This window comes from Cucurbita pepo, chromosome 15, assembly GCF_057944985.1.
Source record: "Cucurbita pepo subsp. pepo isolate OVF chromosome 15, ASM5794498v1, whole genome shotgun sequence".
Lineage (NCBI taxonomy): Eukaryota > Viridiplantae > Streptophyta > Magnoliopsida > Cucurbitales > Cucurbitaceae > Cucurbita > Cucurbita pepo.
In genome coordinates, this window is record NC_141812.1 from 10,753,471 (window position 1) to 10,764,062 (window position 10,592).

Sequence of the window (10,592 nt, forward strand, 5' to 3'; positions counted from 1 at the left end):
GAGAAGTCTATCTCTAGAGAGGATGGGGATGGAGGTTGATTTCATTCACTAAATAAATGAAATGGAATGATTAATAAAAGGGCTAGCATCATGATAATGTAGCAAATAATTACCTACATGTACATCTTAGAAGCTATCAACCCTAATGATTTTGCTTTGTAAAAAATTATAAGAAGCTTAAGAGGAAGAACATGGCACAAACAAGACAATACCTTTTTCTATAATTATGTCAGCCTCATTTTTTTGCCTTTGCAAACCTAAGGCATCGGTACTTTTCACCACTTACAGTAATTTCAAGAGCTCCATCTTGATTGTCTTGATTTGATGCAGTTCCCATTAGTACACTTTTTTCCTTTTCCAGATTTTCCTTCTCCATCTTCAACCTCGCTTCTTGTCGGGCGATCTCGGCCTAAAAGAGCAGAGGAAAAAAGGAAATCAAAACATGATGATAAGCCATCTTTGGTTTCACATTTATCATTATCATTGTTTTCAGCAGTAGAAGAAGTTTTCTTTTTAGAAGGATGAATGGGTCAATTGATTGATGCACAAAAAGGGGAGGAAAAACATTAATCAAGCACCTCTTTACTTGAATTGTTCTATTGACTACTCGATACAATAAGTATATGTGAGATCCCACGTCAGTTGGGGAGGAGAACAAAGTATTCTTTATAAGAGTGTGGAACCATTTCCTTGGCGGATGCGTTTTAAGAATCTTGAGGGATGAATGGGTCAATGGATTGAAGCACAAAAAAGGGGAGGAAAAACATTAATCAAGCACCTCTTTATTTGAATTGTTCTATTGACTACTCGATACAACCAGTATATGTGAGATCCCACATCGGTTGGGGAGGAGAACAAAGTATAAGAAGTATGGAACCATTTCCTTGGCGGATGCGTTTTAAGAATCTTGAGGGATGAATGGGTCAATTGATTGAAGCACAAAAAGGGGAGGAAAAACATTAATCAAGCACCTCTTTACTTGAATTGTTCTATTGACTACTCGATACAACCAGTATATGTGAGATCCCATGTCGGTTGGGGAGGAGAACAAAGCATTCTTTATAAGAGTGTGGAAACATCTCCCTGGTAGACGCGTTGTAAAAACCTTGAGGGGAAGCCCGAAAGTGAAACCCCAAAGAGGACAATATCTGCTAGTGATGGGCTTAGGCTGTTACATACCTATTGGGTAACTTCGAGTTGTTCTGCACCTAACTCGTAGACTTGAAGGCAAGAGAAGATAATCTATGTGATTGTTGCTAACTTAGTTGTCTAGCTAGAGCTGAATTTACTATGTTGTGCTGCACCATTAAAACTAATAGAATTGCCAGTTTGGTTCACTAGTCGACTTTATATAACCTGAAGTTTAAGAAACCAAGTCTATTTGTTTGTCCTAAACCACAGGTTTACTGATCTTACTAGTTACTAATTTATGTCGATCATAAACCTACGAACCTATAAACCAACCCATGAATCTATAGCTCGTTCCTTTACATGAACTCAGGACAATCCAACTCTAGACTCCATCAACCTAAGTTTCGAACTCTTTGAAACCATATGAACTCAGACTATCCAACTCCAAGCTCCATAAACCTAAGTTTCAAACTACTTGATATCATATAAACTCAGACTATCCAACTCTAGGCTCCAAAATCATATGAACTCGGACTATCCAACTCCACGCTCCATAAACCTAAATTCCAAACTCTTTGAAACCATATGGACTTGGACTATCCAACTCCATGATCCATAAACCTAAGTTCCAAACTCTTTGGAACCATATGGACTTGAACTATCCAACTCCACGCTCCATAAACCTAAGTTCCAAACTGTTTGAACCATATGGACTCGGACTATCCTACTCCAGGCTCCATAAACCTAAGTTCCAAACTCTTTGAAACCATATAAACTCGAACTATCCAACTCTAGGCTCCATAAGCCTAAGTTCCAAAATCTTTAAAACCATATGGACTTCGACTATCCAACTCCATGCACCATAAACCACCATAAACCTAAGTTCCAAATTCTTTAAAACCCTCCAGGCTCCATAAACCTAAAGTTCCAAACACTTTGAAACCATATGGACTCAGACCATCCAATTCCAACTCAAGGCTCCATAAACTTAAGTTTCAAACTCTTTGAAACCATATGAACTTGGACTATCCAACTCCAGGCCCCATAAATCTAATTTCCCATTAAAGAGCGTTTCCACGGGGTAGAACCTCCTCAGGTAATATAAGGTAAGGTGTGTTTTCATGAGGCTGATCTTGAGCCGCCATCCAAGCACGACTTCGTTTAAGAGAAGATTTTGGGTGTATAGATAGAAAGTCTCAAATTCAGGATCTTCCCACGGATTTCCTGAGAAACGAAGTCATAGGCACGTAGGTTCAGGGCCAGACCAACTACTACATATGTCAAACATCCCATGGGAACTTATCATCCCGCATTCCTTGTCTTTTCTTCCTGGATTTGGAGGGAAACATGAAAATAAAAAAACAAGGGAAACGGGCATCCTATAGTTCATGCAGTAATGGCTGGTGAAGTCCAGAAAACAAGCATTTGACTACCCAAAAGGTGAGAGACACACAGCAGGGGAAGAAATAAAGAAGGTGCAATGCTTAATTTGAATAGATAGCAGAAAGGCATCCTACTACACATGAGCTCTCGTTACCTTATTTTTTAACTGAAATTTCTAACACAACAAGATAATGTGTAACGTAATTAGGAAAGAACAACCAAGAATTCAGCCCTAATAATTATGCTATGAACAAGGCTAAAAAATATCAATTATGAAACGGTAAGATAGAGTAGCAAAACTCTTCATTTCCACATTACATAAGCATTAAAAAACTCAGATGGCAAGCATTCACGTTACATCGAGCATGTATAAGAGAAGTAGCGAAAACAGAATACTTTTCTTGATTAAACATAGCGTGAGCGATAAAAATGTGCACGTATATCCATCGAAACTCACCGGTAATCTCCAATGAACGGTCCTATCTAACAAAAAATACAGAGAGATAAACAGAAACAAACGAAAACAAGAGGAAATAAAGAGAATTCAATCGAGCACCTCGCGACGGGAGAGCTCAGCCTTCCAAGCAGCTTCGCGCTCAGCAACCTCACGTTCACGCTCTTCGATGTAACTCTGCATCTCTCTCTCCTTCATGATTCGATCTTGAATATCCGCATCCAAAGCTTCCTTGAGCTCCTCCACGAACTTATCCACCACCGCCTTTATTCTCAGAGACATCGCCAACTCCGCCCAATTACACTTCGAAACCTTCAATTTCTCAATCCAACAACAACAACAACCTCTCCGAGAATCTAAGCCAGCTTCCACAAACGTCTGCAATGAAATTTCTGGTTAGGTTTCGGCATGTGAAGAAGCCATGGCGGATGGTGAATGAATGACTTTCTTCACAGAGGAAAAATGGATGTGAGAGAGAGGGAGAGAGAGGAGAGAGAAAGAGAGAGTGCCCCAAAAGGAAAGAATCAGTGGACCTTAGTCCTAATTGGAGCCGGGCTTTCTACGGCCGCTATTTGCTCTCTAGCCTGGCCCACAAGAAATCGAAACGGTGCGTTTTATTCTACAACGACGACAGCAAATTAAAAAAAAAAAAAAAAAAAAACTAATTTCCAAAATTACTTTAAAATATATTTTTAATAATTTAAATAGTACGAAAAATATTTAAAAGTGTATAATTAATTATTAAAATATAGTTTTAAATTAATAAAAACATATTTTAAAATAATTTTAACGAAGATAAAAACAATTTAAATTATTTAAATTTTGTTCTTGGTATATTACTAATATGAGCTAGTAATGGAGCGGTTTAATGGTTGTTGATTCTACGGTACTTGAAATATAGATTCTCGAGATGCACTATTGATGTGCAAAATGGTCTGAAATTTAATGACGATTAAGTGATCTGATTGGTGAATAGCTCCCGAAAGGTCTGATTGAGCGGTTATAAGAGAATTATTGATCTCTCTTTCTCATTTTGACCCTTTCGACAAACTCCCCCGAGACTCGTGTCTATTCAGTATGCCCCGCCTGATCGTATCTCACCTGAGTCATTGGGACACTTGTCGACTTCTGGGTGTCGCCCGAGATTGCAGGAGGAAGATTTTTCTAAAAGAAAGTTGTCGGTTACTTAAAATTTGTTCTTGAATATATTAGATATTACTAATATGAGCTAGTAGTGGAGCGATTTAATGGTTGTTGATTCTACGGTACTTGAAACATAGATTATCGAGATGCACTATTCGTGAGCAAAACGGTTCAAAATTCAATGACGATTGAGTGACCTGATTGGTGAATAGCTTCCAAAAGGTCTAATTGAGCGGTTACGAGAGAATTATTAATCTCTCTTTCTCATTTTGACCCTTTCGACAAACTCCCCCGAGACCCGTGTCTGTTCAATATGCCCCACCTGATCTAGCATCTCACCCGAGTCATTAGAACACCTGTCAACTTATGGGTGTCGCCCGAGATTGCAGGATGAAGATTTTTCTAAAAGAAAGTTGTCGGTTACTTAAATGGGCTACACTGATGGTGAATAACTCCCGAAAGGTCCATTGAGCGGTTACGAGAGAACTAATAATCTCTCTTTCTCATTTTGACCCTTTTGACAAACTCCCCCAAGACCCATGTCTGTTCAGTATGCCCCACCTGATCTAGCATCTCACCCGAGTCATTAGAACACCTGTCAACTTCTGGGTGTCGCCTGAGATTGCAGGATGAAGATTTTTCTAAAAGAAAGTTGTCGGTTACTTAAATGGGCAACACTGATTCGAAACACGGGAAACCGTAACCTAGAGATATATAACGGATCGAAAATTAAATTAAAATTCTTAGGTTAACTTCAATTAAATCTCAATTTTTGTTTTTATTATATTGCAAATAAATTTAGGAATTTTCCGTTATTTCCTTAAAATATGGACAATAACAAAAAAGTAAATAATTAAGGGAAAATTTGATGAAATTATTTCCTAAATCATAATATTTTTATTTTCCAAATTTATTAAAATCGTTCAAACGATATTAATACACCATTTATTTAATTTTGGTTTTTTCTCAATTTATCTATCACCTTTTTCCCCTTTTATCTGCAAAATTTATTTCAACTTTTAACTGATTGTTTAGGTCTAAAGACTAATCTCGTGACAATTTTTCATACGTAATACGAAAATAAAATAAAATAAAATAAAAAACGAGTTTCGGATTTAGGTGTTTTGTAAATAAGAATGATTCTGGGTGAACAACATATTAAGACCCGGGCAGACTGATACTGTAATCGTAGGCAATATTAGAAATCGAACACTTTCTTGACCCAACATATTACGACCCGAGCATACCGATAAATTTTTTTTTTTTTTTTTTTTTGAGGTTTTAGGTCTTAACGATCTTGGCACGAGAGGCGGATAAAAAAAAAAAAATAAATAAACTTTTATTTTATTTTATTTTATTTTGGGTAAAATCTAGAAAAGGAAAAAGAAAAAAGAAAAAAAAAAGGATAGTGGCAATTAAGTAATTTAATGAAAAATGGAGGGCAAATGAAAGCAGTCCGCTTCAAACTTGCCCCCTCAAAAAATTCTCCCTCAAATCCCTACATTCAAGATCCCTTCCTCCCAAAGAAATCTCTTAAAAACCTCTCCCTCTACTTCCCCTTCACTCAACCCAGCGATTTTCCAGTTTCTCTTCCGATTGAGCCGCCGGAGCGCCGCCGCCGTCTATAATGGAGGACTGCCTGAGGGAGTCCATGCGAAAATTAGCCCTCTGGTTAACCAAAACCTTCAAGCCAATCATGACGCATGACGAGCTCGAACCTATTATGGTTACTCTAGGCTTTATCGCCTTGGAACCGGCCGTCAACGGCGCCGGAATCTCCTGGAAATCCTACAAATACTCCGCCGCAGATTGCCGTACTAAGTCTGTTTCTCCGCCGCCGCCAATACCGCGACTGCCGTATCCGAGGATCGACGGTCTTCATATTTATACGTACAGAGCATTTCTCGATGCCGTCAATTTTTATCTCGAGAAATTTGATATCTCCGATCTCTTCCATATTAGGTAACAATGTTGTTTAATCCTTTTAATTTTTGTGCTTTTTCTTTAATTTTGGTTGAAAATTTCTCTGTGCTTTTTTCGCTGCTGTTTCGCTTTTCGTTGATTTTGAACGTTTCATCATCCACCGCCATTTCATTTATTTTCAAGTTTATGACGAAATTGATTGCTCTTTTCTAAAATTTCAACTCTGATTTTAGGAGATTTCTTGTCGTAGTTACAGTTGACTACTGGTTTGATCGAGAATGAACTGAAAAATCATAATATTTTGATTCAGTTTTTTTTTTTCTTCAAATTCTTTCAACGAATGAATTTCATATGTATGGAAATATTAACTCGATTCGTCTCTGATGATTGACAGTTTTTCTTCTTCTTCTTCTTCTTCTTCTTCTTCTTCTTCTTCTTCTTTTCCTTTTCAATATCATAACATTAAGCAAAATTTTCTTCTTATCGATTAGATGGAAATCTTTGATTCCTTCTAATTTATCTTTAATTATTTTTTGTTACTATATTTATTTCAATTAGGAAAATAAAAAAAAATTAATATATGTAAAATTAGTTATTATTTTCTTAGATGGTAAAGCTATTAAGGCTATTCCCTTTCTCCCAAGTATGAAAAGTCAATTTTGGACAATATTTTCTTTTTATATATTACTCTTACCTGTATATAATATATATATATATATATAATCCATATTGACTAGTATTTTAATTTGCAATATTACTTCAAATTAATTTCTTTGATTTTATTTGATTTTTCCTATTTTAATTTTTTTAAAAAAAGTTTTCTTTTAACTTTCTAAAATTGCTTCTAAAATCTAAATTTTGAGAAAACAATAAAAAAAAATTATAAATTTATTTATTTATTTATTTATTTATTTATTTATTTTAGAGCTAACTGAAAAGATTATTATCAAATAACTCAATAAAAATTAATATTGTAGTGAAGAATTTTAAATCTTAATTTTTTTTTTTTTAAATTGTGTTCAGTTACATAATTTAAATTTAATATCTTTATTCTTTTTTATGATTTTTTTACAATTACTATTTTTTTTTTTTCTTCCATTAACTCAAATCCAAACAATAAAATTTGTTATTTAACTAATTTCGCTGCTGAAAAGGAAACAAGATTTATTTACTTTTTACGAGAAATATTTATTTATTTATTATTCTGTATTTGTTGTTTTTTTTTTAATTAATTAATTTTTATAAGATTATATTTAAGTATTGGACAGCACGAAACTCCACGCCTGCATGTAGATGTAGTGCAGGCAGAGGCAATAATACTGTAAATTTCACATGCTTTTTGCATTTATCACCTAACACATGACCACCCAAAAAAAAAAAGTTTATCTAATTTTTATAAAGTTCATGAATTTTTTTTTTTTTTTTTTTTTTTAATTTAAATTTTATTATTGAACTTTTTTGATCTTTTAACTTATTCAAATTTAATTAAATCTTTTAAATTTTTAATAGTCAATTTTGGTTTTTTATTTTCATTAAATTTCATATTTATGTCTCTATCATAAAGATGATCGTGTATAGATAATAAATATATTTTTCATAAATTAGATAGTTTTTTTTTCCCTAAAGTAAGGATTAAAGTATAAAAAATGTTTGATGATGATTTCTGTTTTTTGTTTTATTGTTAGCTTCCTCAATCATTATGCTTTTGGTGAGTTTTTCACATTTTTTAAGAACATTTTTGAATTTTTAATTAAATTTCAAAATTTTCGTTTTTTAGTTTCAAATAAACACAATTGGAGTTAAACGTCTTTTAAACTAAAATTAAATCTAGGGATAAAATTTACCTTTAAATCTAAATACAAAAACTAATTATGTAACTTAGCATCATTATAATTTAAATTTCTTTATAATCAAATTAATTTCTTTGTCTATTATATTTATGATTCTATTGGTTACAATTCTTTTTCTTCCTATATATTTTAAAGTTATTTTTATAAATCACTCTATAATTATTCTCAAAAGTTATTCCAAACACAACTATTATCTTTCTATTTTTTTAAAATAAATTTTATTATTCATATAAAATTGTTAATTTAGTATTTTTTTTTTTTTTTTTTTTATGTATAACTATGTGTTGTATTCCTAAAATTTTTTGTTTGAGATTCTGTTCATGATGCGTGTAAAGTGTTTTTTTCTTTCGTAAATTGTGAATCTAAATATGAAAACAAATTAATGTTTACTTTTATTTGCAGAGGACTGCCATTGTATCGAAACCATGATCGAAATAGAAAGTGGCGTCGAATGGACGAAGAAGGAGGTAATTTTGTTTATAGAGAAGGGACTCTAGATCAAACAACACTCAATATGTATAACTTTCATAAGACTTGGCCGAATAACAAGAGATACAAAAAGAATGAGAGTAGTACCAGTACCAGCGATGACGAAAATGATGATTCTAGTAAAAAAATTGAAGACCCCATCTGCATTGTTAGTTTGAAAGATGTAATAACATAACGAAACGGGGCAAGACAATATCAATCGACACATGAAGAACAATTTTGGTAAGTTTTCCCGTAGCTCATCCCGAAGATGATGTATTCCTTAATTATTTGATGTCTTGAGGGATTAGAGGTTCTAGTGTACACATGAACAAATTTTGCATATGGAAGACGAAATAGGTTTAGTGAATGAATTTTGATTGATCAAAATAGTATGGAAAATGGGCCATTGATGTTCTGTAAAGCCCACACAATTTTCAGGCTCTCCCATATGCAGTGGAAGTATATATGGCAAGAAGAATAGCTATGTTTATAATTATTTCTTTTGGTTGAATTCTCTCATTTGGTTCCAATGTTATTTCATTAAATAGTTTTATAAGCTTAATTTTTATTTCATTAAACTAGGGAAGCTCATCCATTTTTTTTAAATTTTTTTATAAATAAAAAATTAATTAAGAAGTTTGAGTCCTCGCTCCTGCCCTTAAAAGTATTTTATAACTCGACAATCCGACCAATTTAGACTAAGTATTTATATAACTCGACAATCCGACCAATTTAGACTACTCAATCCAACCTTTTCCATTTTGATAATGAAGGGGTTTGCAAGAAATTGCCTGGAACTCCATTCCTCCCTCTCCCCAAGTAGCTACAACCTCTAAGTGCAGGAATCCAAGAAGGAAGGCAAATAAGTAGGGCAAGAAAGCTAATCGGGAATCCAAGAAGGAAGGCAATCGGGAATCCAAGAAGGAAGGCGAAGGCAAATAAGTAGGACAAGAAAGCTAATCGACGAAGAGGACGGTGACGACCATTACGGACAGACAAGACTACACGGATATCAAGCCTAGTGAGTTATTGGATATGGTTTTTTTTTTTTTTTTTCAGTTTTGATTTGATTGAATTTTTAAAAATAAAAAATTCAGTTGATTGGTGAGCTATACATTTTTTTTTTGTTAGGTGTGAGATATATTTAAAAAATATTTCGATAGATATTTGGTAAAGGATTTGATAGAGATATATTTGTTAGATTATATGTGGTAGATTTAAATCTTTGTGTCCATCTTGATGAGTGTGTGCGTTGTTGAGCGATCCTAACATTGGTATCAGAGCTAACAGGTATCGATCCTAACAAGGTGATGGTAGGAGTTGGAATTTTTAAAATCTTAGACATAATTAATTAAAATGAAGTTCAAAAGGTAAAAATCAAATTGGTTCTTGAATGCAATTTATTTTGTACAAATTCATATTTTAAAATATCTTAGGAAATAGAAGTACCCACTTAAATTTATCCATTTTAAGAGAAATAGGTAAAACCACCTGATAAGCGGGGAGAAAAATGTTTTTTTTTTTTTTTTTTCATTCCTATTTATTTATTTGACAATAATTATATATATATATATATATATATATATATATATATATATATATATAAAAGACATAAAATGATAAATCCATGGTTAAATTATTTGACCTAATTTTCAATTTAATTCCTGTGATTTAATTTTTTTTTTAATTTGATTTCACTTCAACTTCTTTAATCCAATCCTATAAATCCTATCAAAGGTTAAAAATGCACTTTACAACAATCACAAAAGTAGAATATCAAACAACCTTTAAAATAATATTAAATATTTTATTCTTTGAGCCCAAAATTTTTAAGAGTTGAGTCGTTCATTATAGAAAATTGTAGAGCTCGTATTTTCAATTTGACCCGCTAAATTAGTTAATTATTTTAAGTCTAAGTAAAATATGATTTATGCATCAAATGAAATGAAAACTTAAGAATCATAAGAATCAAATGGATAATACCAACTAGACCTAATCCACATAAACCCAATTTTGTAATTCAATTCAACGAAACTAATTTCAAGACCCACAAAAATAAAAATTAAAAATTAAAAACCCCTAGAAACCCATAAAAAAAAACAAAAAAAAAAAAGTCTTTCAGCACCGTTTCCCGCCAAGAGAACGGCTTCATTATCCCGCCATCCACATCTTCCAACTGTGGGACCCATCCACTAATTTTCTTTTTCTTTTTCTTTATTTATATATATATATATATA

The 10,592-nt window shown here is 32.8% G+C and overlaps 2 protein-coding genes across 3 annotated transcripts; one reads left to right on the top strand and one right to left on the bottom strand.

Annotated features, from left to right (window-relative positions):
- Positions 1-40: 40 nt before the first annotated feature.
- LOC111811832 (uncharacterized) lies at positions 41-3,503 on the bottom strand. Its single transcript, XM_023698874.2, has 2 exons — positions 3,071-3,503; positions 41-409 (listed from the first exon to the last, which is right to left on the bottom strand). Exons 1-2 carry the CDS (start codon positions 3,248-3,250, stop codon positions 236-238), a joined length of 354 nt encoding a protein of 117 aa, XP_023554642.1. The 5' UTR covers positions 3,251-3,503; the 3' UTR covers positions 41-235.
- A 2,087-nt stretch (positions 3,504-5,590) lies between these two features.
- Positions 5,591-9,381, top strand: LOC111811813 (tubulin-tyrosine ligase). Of its 2 annotated transcripts, XM_087117900.1 has the most exons (3): positions 5,591-6,073; positions 8,287-8,351; positions 9,129-9,381. In XM_087117900.1, the coding sequence occupies exons 1-3, from the start codon at positions 5,739-5,741 to the stop codon at positions 9,176-9,178; spliced, it is 450 nt and encodes a 149-aa protein (XP_086974026.1). In that variant the 5' UTR covers positions 5,591-5,738; the 3' UTR covers positions 9,179-9,381. The 2 variants fall into 2 exon arrangements, with proteins under 2 accessions (XP_086974026.1, XP_023554620.2); XM_023698852.2 differs by lacking the exon at positions 9,129-9,381 and having other exon boundaries at positions 8,287-8,874.
- The last annotated feature ends 1,211 nt before the right edge of the window (positions 9,382-10,592 follow it).

Bases quoted from the DNA above. Each gene is read 5' to 3' on its own strand.
- LOC111811813 (XM_023698852.2), top strand. From the start codon at position 5,739: ATGGAGGACTGCCTGAGGGAGTCCATGCGAAAATTAGCCCTCTGGTTA. The intron at 6,074-8,286 runs GTAACAATGTTG...TTTTATTTGCAG, and splicing joins TCCGATCTCTTCCATATTAG to AGGACTGCCATTGTATCGAA.
- LOC111811832 (XM_023698874.2), bottom strand. From the start codon at position 3,250: ATGTCTCTGAGAATAAAGGCGGTGGTGGATAAGTTCGTGGAGGAGCTC. The intron at 410-3,070 runs GTGCTCGATTGA...CTGCTCTTTTAG, and splicing joins CTGAGCTCTCCCGTCGCGAG to GCCGAGATCGCCCGACAAGA.